The 17,187-nt window shown below is 33.5% G+C and overlaps 1 protein-coding gene across 1 annotated transcript; it reads left to right on the forward strand.

Moving 5' to 3' along the window:
- Nucleotides 1-2,634: 2,634 nt before the first annotated feature.
- On the forward strand, nt 2,635-15,876 carry LOC134261415 (uncharacterized; the record flags this gene model as incomplete). The annotated part of the gene is made up of 3 exons (XM_062743859.1): nt 2,635-2,820; nt 13,922-14,032; nt 15,846-15,876. Coding segments are annotated over exons 1-3 (320 nt in total), but the record flags the coding sequence as incomplete, so codon positions are not given.
- Between the last annotated feature and the right edge of the window lie 1,311 nt (nt 15,877-17,187).

The raw sequence follows: 17,187 nt of genomic DNA on the forward strand, positions 1-17,187 counted from the left end.
ATTGACCCACCTATTCCCCACACCCCCAAGGATTGTACTGAGTTGACCCCCCTTATCCTCCCAGCCAATCGGAATCCACCATTTTTTGACCTCATTTACATAATGTCCTAGATATTGACCAGGCCATCCAGCCTGCTTCCGGCTAGGACATTTATGGATAAACCACTTCTGCTAGGGCCCACTTCCGCTTCCGCTAGACCACTTAGGGTCCAGCTAGACTACTTCCGCTTCCGACTAGGCCAATTCCGCCCATTTCCGGTTAGCCTACTTCCGGTTATGACGTCACATCCGCCATAGCTAGGATCTTTATACTACTAACATTAGTAGTAATGACTTTGAAAACTTCATAAGTCAAAGAACATAGTTCATTAGCATAAGGATTTTTGATAATCAGTGTTACCGTAGTTCTCTACACATACGAGGTAAAGCAGGAGAGGGAACCAGACTGGCGTGTTTGTTTACATTCAGCTGCGGTACCAGATTAATTCTGATTCTGACAAAATTGGACCGTGGTATTAGGATTGAAAAACTCACTGTCAGTGTCTTCTCATTTATATTGATAGTTTTAAAATATTTTTTTCATCAGAATATAAACGTGATTCATGTAACAAATCCATTCAACTCTGTAAATGAGCCCGGCTCTCTGTACTTCTGAGTACTTTGATTTTTTTTTTTCGGAGAGCTACTGTACAGTTCTGCGGCTACCTGAAACCAAGCGCCTATAAAATGTCATGTAGTGGAACTCTTCAACTCTAGGGAAGAAACCAATCAAGTTCAAACTAATTAAGATCATAGGCGCTCCCCATGTAATTCTGTAATTGACGAAAGATAAGTGGGTCTACCCCTCTATAATTTTATAGTATAGAGGGATAGACGAGGGATAGACCTATATAAAGCCTACTTGTCTTTCCATTTACAGAATTACATGGCAGTGGCGGATTCAGCCCCCCGCGCGCTCATTAATTTTTTTTTTACAAGACTTAGTGTCATTTTATCATTTTGATGCATTGATAAGACTCTAATAAATATGAACCCTATCTTCTGTACAACTGTGACATATACATCAACTACGTCACACCCGCTTGAACGCACAAATACATGTACTTAGGTAATCAACAGAGAGAGTGTCTCAGAGATCGGGAAGTCCGTGTGCATCTACATGTAGTGAAGTCACAAGATCACAGTACAATATATATAGTCAGGTACCAACAACAGAAAACTGCATATTTACAGTGCTGCTCAGTTATAAGATTCCTTTTGCTGATAAAATGCATGTTTTTTAACTATGTGAATAAACTATTATTCGGGTTTATATTTTACCGTTTTAAAAATTATATCAATACCTTTTTTTACAAAACCAGGTTGGCTTAGCAAACCCCTCTAGTTTTGACAGGTTCTCCAGTTTATGTTATTTTTTCTTCAGTTTGAAATATCATTAAGTGTACATGTGTGTTTATTTTCCAAATCATATTGACAGTATACTCAAGTTGAAAAACACTAGTTGAGGATTATAAAAAAAATTTAAAGTGTTTAAAATTGCACATTAGTTGTACCTTGGAAGTCAGGCTTGACATACGACTAAATGAATATGAAGGTGCATTTAAAGTGAAGACAGTTTGAAGTCAACTGCTTGTATTCCTAAAATTGTCAGATTTAACATTTTTTTTAAAGCAAAGTCTAAAGTCTTGTGTTAAATAAAGCTAAAATTAAATTGAATACATTTTATTAAGAATTTGTGATGATTGGTCTTTTATTAAAAAGCTACAAAAGTACCCCGAAAAATGCTGGAAAATGCACCATTTAGAAACATTTTAAAAAACAAAATTTTCTAGATACTGCTGGGGCCCGTTTTACAAAACTTTCGTTAAGATATGTTTCAAATTGTATATTCCTTTTAAAAAAATTAAAACCATTTTCAATTAAATAATGTAAATTATAAAGTTATAAGCAGAATTCAATTTTGGTCTTAGTCTTGAGTTTCTTTCGTAAGACGTCGATAGACAGCCGAGCGTCGACTATAGCCATGCCAAGGGGGAGTACTCGAAGTGTCGCAGTCGGAAATCCTCGGCTGACCACACTTTCGGTTTCGGGTGTTATGGGAATACCTATTATGCAGCGCAATTCACTGGTAGGTTGTCAGTAATAGTGTAATACTAATAGATTATGATTTTATTAAAACAAGATTTAAAGATTATGATTTTATTAAAACAAGATTTAAAGATTAAAACAATAAAAATCATATCTATGAATTTGAAAGTTTAAAAGTTTTTTGCCATGGTAATATGTGTGTTTCGTTATCAATTTTGTAGGTCAGCTGCTTGTCATTGTAGACCGGTAAGCAGGTAAGATGATTAGGCCAATTTTTTGTTTTGATTTTTTTATTCAATATATGTGCATAAATATTTTGGATTAAATCTACCTTTTATATCTTGAAAGTTTTAGTAAATAATAAAGATTTATTAAGCTGAGTTGATTTTAATTCTTTTTTTTTTTTTACTTGTTACTGTGTAAATCAACCTTTCATGACTGCACATGCGCAGAAAGTACTTGCATGATGATGTACATATAAGAAAACACATATATGCAAAACATGGTTATATAATTTTACTGTTCTTCTGCTTTCTAAGGATATTCCCCTAAAAATGACTGAAAACCATTTTAAAAAATTACAACCTGGGGAGTTGTGTCCCTTCAATAGCAATGGCTGGGAGACAATGAAGAATCAGCACAATTGTCCAGATCCAGAGTTTTATCACTGCATTCCTAACCAGTACAACGAGCCGGGGGAGATCTGTGTCAAACCAGACTGGGCGTCAAATAGTAAGAACTCTGTACACTAACTGATTTATAATCGATTGGAAAGACTGTCGATTTTAGACAATCAATTGGAGATTTTAACAATTTTATTTGGTGTACTACAGCGCATATATTTTTATAGTTTTCTAACTTTTATTATACCCACGGTGACGTAACTAGTTGCATAAGGTATAATGTTTTTGACCCGTCCGTCAGAGAGTCAGAGTGTCAGTCAGTCCTTTTTTAGGTCACCTGAGTAAACTCAGGTGACCTATTGCTATCTGTTTTCGTCCGTCGTCGTTCGTCGTGCATTAACATTTGAACATTTTCAGCTTCTTCTCAGCAACCACTGAACCAATTTCAACCAAATTTGGCACAAAGCATCTAAGGGTGAAGGGGAACGAAAATTATGAATTTCATGATCCCTGCCCCCCTGGGGCCTGAGGGGTGGGGCCAAAACCACTAAAATTAATGCAATCTTTAAAAATCTTCTTCTTTACTCCTGGACATCAAGCAGTCAAACTGTTTGCATGATTGTAATCAGAAATGAGTCCTCTATTAAAATTGTGAAATACATGGCCCTGGGGTCAGGGGTTCTAGTGCTAGGGCGGGGCTAAATAAGTAGGTAGTGAAAATGCATTATTTCTTTGAAAATCTTCTTCTCTGCTCCTGGGTATTAAATAAACCAACTAAATACATAGTTATGATGAGCAAGAGTGCCTCTACCAAAATTGTGAATTTTATGGCCCCAGGGTCAGGGGTTCTGGTGTTAGGGCGGGGCTCTATTGATTATATAGTGAAAATACATGAATTCTTTGAAAATCTTCTTCTCTGCTCCTGGGTATTAAATAAACTAGCTAAATACCTAGTTATGATATGCAATAGTGCCTCTACCAAAATTGTGAATTTTATGGCCCCAGAGTCAGGGGTTCTTGTTTTAGGGTGGGGCTCTAATGATTATATAGTGAAATGCATGAATTCTTTGAACATCTTATCCTTTGCTCCTGGTTAATATGCTAATGATCTAATTACAGATTTAAGGCCAGGAGTTATTTTATTTTCAGTTTTACAAACCCTCCGCTCAAGGTTTTGAATTTTCAGAAAAAAATAAAACAATTTTTTATTTCCGATGTCAAATTTGAGTCGGGATCGACATTTCAAATTTACGAACTCGCACTTCCGGTTTTACGATGAAACGGCGGGTAAATAAAGCTAAATCTGAGAAGATAGCTTGGTTTAGTGTAAAATTCATTGATAAGAGTGCCATTCAAAACGTTTCACCCGTTCAAAGGACAAATAAAATGCTGACGACTTTGTTGCACAATGAAATGCTGGTGAGATAATTATGTATTCGTTTCAAAAGTAACTGTAAATTATTTTCCTCCCTGATGTTTTAAACTGCCCGTGGTAGCTATTGCATATTGCCAGGGACATTGTCTAGGTCTCTGTTATAGCTCACAGTCTAAGCATCATTCTTCAGAAAAGGGTTGCTTATGCATCAGATGTAATGAATAAAACTATTGGAGAAGTGAAGTCCATTTGAGGAAGAAATAAACAATAACCTGAAGAAATAAACAAAAAATTCAACTATTAAAAGGCAAGAATGTACAACTATATACAGGCATGTAGTATCATTTGTATCAGCCAGAAAAATTATTTTACACTTAATTGAAAAAAATGTTGACCCTACTCCCCAATACTCCCTGTCTGTTTTATGATAGGAATTATAATTTTAGACATCAAGTAAATTTTAGAACATTGTCTACACATTCACCTAACACATATTAAAAAAATGAAGATATATTGAAAGACTTTTAAAGAATTGATTTTTATACGCCCGTCTTAAGACGGGACGTATTATGTTATAGGCTTCGTGTCCGTCCGTCTGTTAGCTTTTCTCGTGTCCGGCTCATAACTTTAATACTATAAGGCCTAGAGTTATCAAACTTTGTCAGCTGATACATCTTGGGTAGAAGGTGTGTCGCGCACAAAAAGTAGGTCGCTCTGACCTATAATTAAAAAGTTATAGCCAAATATGGAAAAATCCTGTCCGGTCCATAACTAGAAAACTATTAGACTTAGAATCATCAAAAGAATCATCAAACTTGGCCAGTTTATGCATCTTAGGTAGAAAGTGTGTCGTTACCTATTTCAAGGTCACTGTGACCTTTAATGTAAGTGGAATTTTAAAAAAAAATGTTTTTTTTTCTATTCATTTACACATTCAAAAAAATATAAAACTATTGCACTAACCTTATTAGAAAAATGTTAAATCAAGAAAATACTTATTTTTTTAGCATATACTTGACAGCAATCTATAACAAATATAATGTATGTTAGAGAAATTTCACCACTCCCATGAGTCTAATTATCAAGCACTGTTCAAGAAGAATTTTGATAACAGAAAAATTGCATGTCAAATTATAGAGAGAAATTAATGAGTTTAGTGTGAGGAGTAGCTGTAAGAGCATCGGTGCTATCTATATCCCTTGAGTATTGGGCCAAATGGGTAAGCCTGTTGGATTAAAAATAGCTCTTGTTGGCTAAGCAATTCGGAAGTTTTAAAATAAATTTGATGAGAAGTAATTAAAACAAATTTGATATTGCATATTAAACTATTTTGATATTACATAATATTATGAACTTAAAAATTAATTTTATGGGGGTAGGGGTGGAATCTGCATGTCCATATGAATAGCATATTAACAATTAACTGTCTGACATTAAATCTAAAAAAAAAATCATTGATGTTTTATATGTTTTAAAAATGTTTTATGGTAGATAGTGCAGATCAAATAATCTTTTGGGAGTAATGAGTAGACAAGCATCCAGTTAAAGATTAATTAATGTGTTCAATGTAGGAAGGCTAGCTGCATGTCTCTTTCATTTTTTCAGAGCATGGTCTTATCTGTATCCTTTGGGAATTAGACAGAAGAACTGTTGGTCAGTTTATATTTGATGGCCAGCCTTTTATTTCCAAAATTAATTAGGTATAGATTAAGTTGTGAAGACTAATTTGATATTGTTTAATATGATAGGCATTTGGCAAGGTATAGAAATTTATGAATGATGCAATATTTGTTATAATTAATGCCTACACCACAGGAGATGGATAAACAAATTTTTTAAGGAGTGTAAAAATCATTGAAATCTTAAAATCAAGGTTGACATGATTTTCCTGCACTTTTAACTGTTTAAGATACATTGTAATTGTAATTTTTTGACGGGCGTATCATGCTGTGGCGTGGCACTTTATTAAAAATATATTTTGTTCAATATCACGAAATTTATATAACTGGCCCAAACTGGCAGATGATGAAATAAGCAATTAAATGTTCTACTTTCCTATTTGTAAGCATTATGTGTCCAGTGGTAAGGAGCCTATTTGAATAGCATAAAAAAGAATTTACAAATGTTAATAATTGATTTATCAACAAAAATTTTTTTTATTTCCTTCTCCTTCGGGACTTTTTTATTCTCATGTTCATAATTAAACCTTAACATAAAAAAAAATGCTGGCATTCTAATGAAGAAAGGGGCCTCTTTCAAAATAGATAATTTCAGGGCTGCTGGGTCAGGGGTACCAGAGGGGTACTTTGACTAAAAATAGATTAATGCTTTGAAATCTGCCCTTTGATAAGCAATGGTGCCTCTTTCAAAATTTGTAAATTTCATGGCTTTTGGATTAAAACACGAACCAAATACAATTGCTGGAAAGTTGTTACATGATACTCAGGTGACCTATAGGGCCCTTGGGCCTCTTGTTTTGTCAGCGCAACTCCTCATAAACCGCTGCACAGAATTTCGTCAAACTTTGCAGGTATTTAGGACACAATGTGTAGATGTGCATATTACCATGAAATTCCGATTCCATTATTTTTTCCTGGAATTTCCGCACTTTTTAACTTAGGCATTTGGCCATACCTTGAATATAGAGATGAACAGTTTGTCAGCGCAACTTCTCGTAAAAAGCGCTGCACACAGTTTCGTCAAACTTTGCAGGTATTTAGGACACAATATGTAGATGTGCATATTTCCAGGAAATTCCTATTCCCTTTTTTCCGGGAATTTCCGCACTTTTTAACTTAGGCATTTGGCCATACCTTGATTATTTCAGATTCCCTATAAATCAAACAAACAATATGGATGTTATTTTGCTTGTTTAATATGGCGCTTCTGGCCGCGGTGATCAATTTGCTGGGGCTACCACAGGGCTGCCCCACAATCAACAATCAATACAACAAATGTGACGACCCAAATCGGGCGGATCATGCACTGGGTAGATCACAAGTGCATGAACGTCACCAATGCAATAATCAATCAAATTCAATCAATCAATTATTAATCAATCAGTCAATCAATCAATTCAAATATCAATCAAGTCAATTACTTGTCAATCAATCCATTATTAATCAATCAATCAATTCAAATATAAATCAAGTCAATAAACAATGGAATGAGCGTAAGAATATGTGTTGCACTCGTCCAATTGCGTTGAGGTGCGACGGAATACGCAAACACTAGGAATTCCAACCACGACAAGGCTGAAGTGGACGGTATCCCAAACAGCCAGTCATCACGGTATAGGTAAAACAGAGACTTCATCACCGCGACATTGGTTGATGCGGAATCCAAAACAGGTAGTCATCACGGTATAGGTAGAATAGAGACCTCATCACCGCGACATTGGTTGATGCGAACGCTGTACCCAACAGGCAGTCTTTGAAGAATACGCAATCATACAGAATTCACTAATGCAACACAAGTTGATGAAGACGCTGGACCAAACAGGGCACCATTGAGGAATATTGGAGCACACGATTATCACTGCGACATGGGATGTTGTGGACACAGGCCAAGCAGGAAGTCTTCAGCTACAATGACATAACAGGAACAGCAGTATTTGTTCTAAAACAAGAGGAGGGTGGGTGGGGAAAATTAAAATATTGCAACAATTCAACTTCACAAAATTTTCCATGACCTTACCGTTTTATCGATTAATCAAGAAAGGAAGAGGAGGAAACAACTAAGTATTAGACTAGTATATGTAAATGGACCTAAATTTTCCGGATTGATAGGTTGGGACTAAAGGTACATATAATTATATATCTGTAAGAGCTTAAGATATCCGGAATGGAAGGACATAGGGTTACTGAAATAAACTCACCTATCCGAGACCAGGCTCGTATAAGTGGTATTATTTCAGATTCCCTATAAATCAAACAAACAATATGGATGTTATTTTGCTTGTTTAATATGGCGCTTCTGGCCGCGGTGATCAATTTGCTGGGGCTACCACAGGGCTGCCCCACAATCAACAATCAATACAACAAATGTGACGACCCAAATCGGGCGGATCATGCACTGGGTAGATCACAAGTGCATGAACGTCACCAATGCAATAATCAATCAAATTCAATCAATCAATTATTAATCAATCAGTCAATCAATCAATTCAAATATCAATCAAGTCAATTACTTGTCAATCAATCCATTATTAATCAATCAATCAATTCAAATATCAATCAAGTCAATAAACAATGGAATGAGCGTAAGAATATGTGTTGCACTCGTCCAATTGCGTTGAGGTGCGACGGAATACGCCACTTGCAAGGGCCATGAGTACTCGTGTCTACTACGAGTAATCATGGAACTGCAACCGCCACCAATGGGGTGCCAAGAACCATGGTGACGGCGGCAGTACCTCAACGCAAATGGTCACCGTCGACCAGGGCCTGCTCATTCACCAATAAAAAATTACAGAATAAGTGATTACACAAGTTTTACAAAAGGAGCCAAGGACTTGTCCGTTTAAAACGACTACTATTTCCTCTAACATTGTTGATACTTACCGACACTGTATTTTTCCATTGGTTACTTGTATAATTTACTTAAAAAGCTGTAACTCTTTTATGGCTTTTAAATAATTAAAACACCTCTTACCAAGTTTCCTTGCGTGACAAGGTAATATAGAACTTAGAAAAATACAACTATCTTTGCGAGTGTTGCTTATAGTTGTCTTAAAGGATTTTGTACTAAAACAAACCAAACTTGGAACAGGACAAGATACTGTCACGGTGTCACCTCTTCGCTTAAGGTACTAGCTACTTTTAACAAGTTTTAACAATAACAATGTGTCCTAATACCCCCCCCCCAAACCGATCCCTTTATATACCTATCTATATAAATTAAGACCCTTCTTTAGTACTTCACAATTTAAGAACCAACTATCGATTAGAAATAGGGAAAAAATAGAATACCAGTAAAGAGTGTAAAAATAGGTGAACACATGGTAGGCCTAATATTTGGACTCGAAATGGAGCAATCGGCTATTCGAATATTCAGCTATTCTGATACCAGAAGGTGACAAACTTACTATTGGATTAAACGGGATCCACTGTGCATTTATTAATGTTTAAACAATATGCTTTTGAAAAGCAGCAATTTTCAAGATTATAATAACCTTGTCCTCCCTGTTGCATTCTGATGGGAAATGTGTAGTATTTGCTTCAGTAATTGAAGTGAGCGAGTTTTAATATTTATCCTACAAAAATGACAAATATATTTTATAAGCTATCCAATACTGTCTAAACCCGCCCGCAATTTCTGTTAAAAAGAGGGTTGAGCCAAACGTCCCATTCAACCTCTCATATAAAACTTCAATTAAAGGAACCGTATATTTTAGATTTATATTGCATCTTGTCAACCGGGCAATTTAACTCAGTTAAAACAAAAACAAGAATTGTAAGAATGTTGACCAAAAAATATTGTTCAAAGAGAGTAGTTTCCTCTCAGAAATGATGGTAATAGTAATTTATATCAAGTTTATGTCCTTAACATTAAACCTTGAAATGTATATTTGGTAATTAAGGAAAATCCTAACTTATACGAATCTGGTTTAAATTATTTTATACATGCCTTTTTTATGTTTACTTGAGATTGTTGAGCATATGGAATTTGGTATATCGTTATATTCATGCGAAAATTAATAATTGCCATCTGCAAGTTTGATTAACTCAAGCTAGGTCATTGTATGCTGACACACAGATTGATACACCCAATTCTTAGTTGCCTTAACACTAAAAAGGAATTGTTTTTATTTTTATACAAATTTACTTTAGATGTATAATTCATTTCAAGACAGCATGATTCTTTGTATATTTTTATTTTTAAAATTTTGCCAATAATTTTGGTAAACTTGATATTACTAAAATTGGGGTATATCTGTCCCAAAGACTGCTTTGTAAAACTTATTTTGATCAATCATGATAAAACATGTGCCTTATCAATTAAGTTACCATAGATATTATCCTACTCAATACAAAATGGCATAATAAAATCATTTGAGAGTTATTATGATTATAAAAAATTAAGGGATTTTGTGATGCAGACTCAAAATCAATTGTTGATTTTGTGTTTTGGTGCAAAACTACAATATAAAATACTCTACATTAAATTTTGGCAATTGAATTTTGAAGGTTATGTACTCTGAAACAGGCTGTAATGTATGACAATAAGCAAGCACATATGTTTTTTATGGCTTTTTAGTTGGTTTATGTTACTTGAGAACTTCCTTAAACAATGCTTCTTATACAATCAGTCACACATGCAAAATACCGGTAGTTCAGATAAGTTGGTGGGCAATGGACATACCTATCTGTAAATGAAAATGGATTGGTCAATGTACAACAATTTTGAATGATGAAATTAGTTAAATATCTGAGAATATAGAGTCTGGAGTATGCTGTAGGTCTGTGACATTGAATACATTAAAGATATGTTACTGTTAAATACTCAATTTATTTTGACATAACTCTCAATTATTACCATTAGGCTTAGCATGTAAGGGTGGAATCTGTCCTAATTTATGACCTTAAATTTTGGTAAGAATTATTTCCCTTCATTTGAATTAAAAGAATTAATTTAAAATATTTTATTTTTTTATATTTATTTATTTATTTTCTAATTTATTTATTTATTTATTTTCTAATTGCCATTCTATTTCTACTGTTTTCATACATCTTTCCACCCCAGTATTTAATTATAATATTCTTTTATTCTAATTTTTATTTGTTTAAAGATCACTTTCCCCCAATGCAATCTTTGTTAATTAAGTACTGCTAAGTTACTCAATTTTGTTTCTCCTGGGCAATGCTTGCTTGACTATAAAATGCTTTAATATGTCAGAGTATTACGACATTTAAGGGTAGAGAATTTAGTTCTATTAGAGATTGAAATTATTAATATTTTTATTTAAATGCTTATTTCCAAGCTTTAATTTGCATTCCAGTCAATCCTATCAAGTTATCGAAAACTCAATCTGAGCAGAATGATTTATTTTCTTATCAATTTGTGAAGTTTAATTTCATTTTTAAAGGACCAGTATGAATCTCGAGACATCCTGAGATAAAAGTAACAGCTTCTTACCCTTGTGCGACTCTTACGCCTTGTACTAATGTAATTTGCTCCTTGTTTGTGGCTGAACCCAGCATATCTATTCTAAGGCATATGAATGATTGATTATTGCTGCTTTATGCTACGGTTGATGAAGCCAAATTCTACATCCTAATACCCCCCCCCTCCAAAAAAAAAAAATTAAGAGAAAAATCAGCTCATATAAAACTATGACCTTTTATTTTTCGGTAAAATATTATCTGTGTATGCCTTTATGCATTTTCTTAAAATGTTCCCATAGACCAGGAAATAAATGAAACAATACCAAACTGCAAATGACTCATAACAATGATATTAACCAACATCCTTTCGGTACTTTCAGTACTTTGATTACTGCAGAAGTGAAAGTGACGCAATTCTCGTGAATGTTCAATAGTCAAGGCCATTTAAAGACTATTAAATTTTGGCAAAATGTGCAAGTACTAAGTACCTTCTTCAGGCTTCATAACATTGGAAAACAAAGCTTAAAACGGATTAGTATGCCTGACTTAATATTTCTGCGCTTGACCCCCCCCCCACCCCCCCAACCCATAAGCGAATCGGGAATTGTTACTCCTAAAAAATAATTACTTAAGTTAAACCATCCACTTCCATTTGTTTCATATTGCTGTTATCTATCATTCAAATTATACCATATAGTGTAAATTCAACCAATTAGCCGACGTTTGATCTTAACAAAAAATCTCGGGCAAAATCCAAAGTAAAATTACACCATCGGCACGTCTAATTGGGCTAGAAATCACAAACCATGATAGTTACTCATGAAATTAAACTTATTTCATTACGAAAATTAAAATATTGCAACAATTCAACTTCACAAAATTTTCCATGACCTTACCGTTTTATCGATTAATCAAGAAAAGGAAGAGGAGGAAACAACTAAGTATTATTAGACTAGTATGTAAATGGACCTAAATTTTCCGGATTGATAGGTTGGGACTAAAGGTACATATAATTATATATCTGTAAGAGCTTAAGATATCCGGAATGGAAGGACATAGGGTTACTGAAATAAACTCACCTATCCGAGACCAGGCTCGTATAAGTGGTAATATAGAGTTGAACAGTTTGTCAGCGCAATTCCTCATAAACCGCTGCACAGATTTTCGTCAAACTTTGGAGATATTAAGGACACAGTGTGTAGATGTGCATATTACCAGAAAATTCCGATTCCTTTATTTTTCTGGAATTTTGGCACTTTTCAAATTAGATTTTTGGGGATATCTTGAATATAGCGGTGAACAGTTTGTCAGCGCATCTCCTCATAAACCGCTGCACAGAATTTCATCAAACTTTGCAGATATTTAGGACACAATTTGTAGATGTGCATATCACCAGGAAATTCCGATTCTTTCATTTTTTCCAGGATTTTCAGCACTTTGAGTTTTTGGGGAGCGTGGGGTATGTGAGCTTGCTCACTTTTTCTTTCATTTCAAGAAAAAGCTCTTGTTATCAAAATATATATCATCCAAGTGTTGACATTTACCATTTTAACTTACTTATAAAATCTGGTTTAAAATAAATTACAAGATAATGATACTTGTATTTCTAAACTGAAGAAACTAAACTACTTGTATAAATAAAATTTAGTTTTCAGTATTTGGGAGAATTCACTTGTCATTTCATACGGAATCACATGGATTTGCAATATTAAATGTCTTATAACAGTTAAAAAATTAATTCCCATGTTAATTGAAACCTGATCTGTCAATGCTTTTTTTTCCCAGGTCAAGTTATTCCTAATCATGCAGAAATCTGTATTTATTTACTGAAATTGCTAATCAAGCTGCTTAATGTATTTAAAATTTTTATCTGTACAATGCACCTTTACTTACATTATTATAAAATTAAATTCTACATTTTATGACTAGTCTAATGACTATTTTACACAAATGGTTACTGATTCAATTTTTTGGCCGATGATCAGTTGGTTAGACTCAACCCGATGCTGCCAATTAATCAATTCTGATTTTCAACCGATTTGACAACACTACTATACACAAAATTACACATCACCTTATTGTACAAATATCTTATCAGTTGTGATCATAAACAAAGATGAAAAAGGCTGAATCAAAACAAAAAAGCTTTTCAGCATCAAATTAGTTATACATGTATATGTAAGTATAACATCTAATGGAAATTATAGAAAGTTATAATGTAAAATATATTATGAAAAACTTGCATAGTTATTGTAGTTATATGCATGTCTAAGAGGAAATTAATGCAGGTACAGTGTATGTTCTTATAAGAGAAAAGACCAGAAGTGGGAAGTATTACACACAGAATTTTAGTTTGCATGTTAGACTTTAGATAATAAATATGATTATTCAGTGGCTTGCAAAAAAAATTAAGAAATTTTGTTGTTGGAACTTGCAGATTTGCATTATGGAACTGCTAGGTGGCAGACTTGCATATAATTATAAGTTTGTTGATATGTTGACAGTGCGACTGTATGCAAAGTTAGAATTTTCTCTTGATCACAGTACAGGCATTACTTTAAAAGCTTGCAGTGACAAGCAGTGCTATGTGCTGCTCGCTGCGCTCATTATGAATAGAACTTGAAAATAATATAAGTATAGCTAATATTAACTACATGTAAAAATAAGTAATTATGATAGAGTTTTGTTGCAGTCCTGCTTGAACAGTTCTTCATTAATTCATTATGTAGATCACTGTCCAATTTTCAATACTGTTGCCGTTAAGATTGACCTCATTCCCTGTGACCTTCAGTATGGAGCATGCTCAGACACAGATTACAGATCTAATAAAGTCTATCTATGTAAGTACAAATTCTCAGATAAAAACAGCAAGTCTTAAAATATGCAGTATTATTAATTTATGACATGAATTGATTCTTCGATCCATATAATTTTGTTCATGATTTGTAAAAGCTAGGAACCATATGTACATTAATGTATCTTTATGTAAAATACCTGAATTAGTACTACATTCAATTTGTTGTCTTGAATATTCATCCTCAGGTCCTTTGATTAAACTAAATTGAAAACATTAAATATAGATAAAAACATTGAATTATTTTTTAAGTACGTAATATAGAGTTTTCACTATTAGTGCATTTCCATTTGTGCATGTGTAATCTGAACCAAACCAAATTTTGAACCTTACAAATGCCAACTCTTTTCAAGAGCTGCCTTTTGAATTTAATTATTTCTAGCTTATCACACAAATCATACAAAACAGGCTACATCAATTGTAAGTATATTTTAATATGGATTTTTTTTTTGGATAAAGTTGATACAATTGAATTTAAATTTTGCTCTTGTGGCTTTTTTCTAAAAAATTGTATGAATTAATTCTTTAGAAAGGAAATATTAGTTACACTTATTTTTTGAGAACAACTAAGCCATTATGGTCCTCTTTGTACATCATGTACATGTATCTGGAAACATGACCACTCAGGTAGTTTTCAACATGTTCAAGTTTGTTCAAATCATAATGGTTGGGTTTTTCCACAATAAGTGATCTAAGTTATGTAAAAAAAAAAAAAAAAGAGTTCATTGAAAAAATACTTGAAAAAATATTCTTTTTGAGAACAGCATAGAAATAAAAAGTCCTATTTATATGGAAACCTGATTAGCCTCTATATTTAGTTTAGATTCAAAGCAGTTCTAATGATGTCAATTAGAGCAGACCAATGCCACAAGAGAAAATCAAATGTATTATAAGAAATCTTGAAAAAAAATCTTCTACATGTTCTAAAGCCACAATATGGAAGCATTAATTTTAAAGTTATTGTAGCTTCATTTTTTTCTAATCATTTACCCCTGGCCCAGAAGAGGGGTGCATAGCAATAATTATCATCGTATATACTCGCCTATAAGTGGTCCGCCTATAAGTCGGTTGTATTTAATAAACTTATATATCAGAGGGACTGACCTCATATAATACCATTCTTTTTATAGCTCACCTGTATGTCGGACAAAGAGTTTTGGACCTGAGATTAACTCCCCAAAAACCGACTTATAGACGAGTATATACGGTATAGTTATGTGGCCCATATGCATGAGCCTTGGTTTTCTGTTTCTCTCATCCTTGAACTATTGAGTGGAGTAGATTCAAACTTAAATACTTGTGTTTTACTTATTGTGAATTTCTGTCAGGTATGTTATTGATGTTTCAACTCAAAGTTTGAGTGTACTGGGCAATACTACAGTGAATGGTTATGTCAAATAGGATTCACTTGAAACTTCTTATCTGCAATCAGAATAGCTAACTTCAATACATTGTCTAACATTTACTTTTAAAGATCAAACATAATCATTGACTTGATTAAATCTTGCAAAGTAAAATTTTCAAATATTATTTTGAATTGAAAAACTGTTCCAGAATATTCTGCTTTTGTTCTTTTTTTTTAAATATTTTTTATAAGCTCACCTGAGCCTTTGTTCAAATCATGACCCCCAGGGGTAGAGAAGGGCCGCATTGTGTGATCAAAGATTTATGTAGGAGTACATATTGGGAAATATCGTTAAAATTCTTCACAAGAACAACACATTAGGCCTTGGGCCTTTCGTTTAATCAGGTGGCATATATGTGTTTACTTATAGAATTTTTTTTCCATTTTTTAACAGATCCTGGGTGTCTAAACAAAACTCTTATAATGTAAGTATTTTTGACAAGTAGTAATTTTCATTATCTTTTTTTTAAACATATTAAAAAAAGAATGCGCATTTCATATAGATTTTGGGCATCATGATCATAAGAGTTTCTCATATGACTATATAATTGACACTTAAATGTTTCAAATATTTTATGTGTTTTTGTTGTGCGTATTTTTTTAAAATTGTATCTTGACAAGCATAAGGCCAATCAAGTCAAAGATCAGGAATGTTATCTGTTTTGAAAAAACAAGTTGTGTTTTTGAAACACTGATGCCCCCATATCACTGCTTATAGCAAGGGTTGAAGTTTTTGATTTGCAAACCAAACTCAAGGTCAAGGCAAAAATTCAAAATTGTTGGTATCCAAAGAAAAGTCCTGTGACAAAGAATACATCTGTGAAGTATGAAAGCACTTGTACTAACTATTCAAAAGTTAGTGCCAAGGTTAAGGTTCTTTTACAAAGCTGCTCAAACTGTTCCGTCAAGATCAGAAGTTAAAAATATTTCAACTAATTCAGTAATTGAAAGTTCTTGTCACAATTAATACACAAATGAAGTATCAATAAAGCCCTACACCAACATCAAGGTTAAGAGATAAACTTTTTTGGGAAAGAAAGGTCTTGTCACAAGAAATACACCTGTGAAATATTAAGCCATAGCCCCACCCAGTCAAAAGTATTGGGCAAGGTTGAAGGTTTTGCAGATAAACAGACAGATGGAAGGACAGGGTAAAAACTATATACACTTGAATCTTCGATCACGGGGACATCAAAAAGTTTAGTTTTAACATATGATCCCTTAGGGCTTGAAGGGGCTATTGTTAAGGAATAAAAAAAAATAAGACATGGATATACAGGGTAAAATCTAGCTATCACAAAAGTTCATCTAAAGAACAACAGAGTATACCGGTAATCAAATACAAGTAGTTAAGTCTAATGTGTCATTTATATGCATATTTATTCTAATCATGGTATTAGAGCAAGGGTTTATACACATCAAATGTTTACAGTTGACATTTTGTAAGTTTGAATTGCTGAAATCCATTTGATGAGTGCAAAAATGTGTTTTGCTTATTGATAATTACATAATCATCAACTAATAAGTAATAAGAATATGTGGACACTTTTAAACATTTCAAATATTGGACCTCTAGTTTAAACAAAGATGAACCAATTTGTGAGCTTTTCTGATAATAGATTCCACCATCAATCTGTGTATCTGCTTATTCTTGATTTGGGATCCGGGTTAGAATGGGTCCTAGTACCCCGCTTGTCGTAAAAGGCGACTAAATGGGGCGGTCCTTTGGATAGAGT

The sequence above is a fragment of the Saccostrea cucullata genome, unplaced genomic scaffold (assembly GCF_032062105.1).
Source record: "Saccostrea cucullata isolate Sc308-1 unplaced genomic scaffold, CSIRO_AGI_Scuc_v1 ctg12297, whole genome shotgun sequence".
Taxonomy (NCBI): domain Eukaryota; kingdom Metazoa; phylum Mollusca; class Bivalvia; order Ostreida; family Ostreidae; genus Saccostrea; species Saccostrea cuccullata.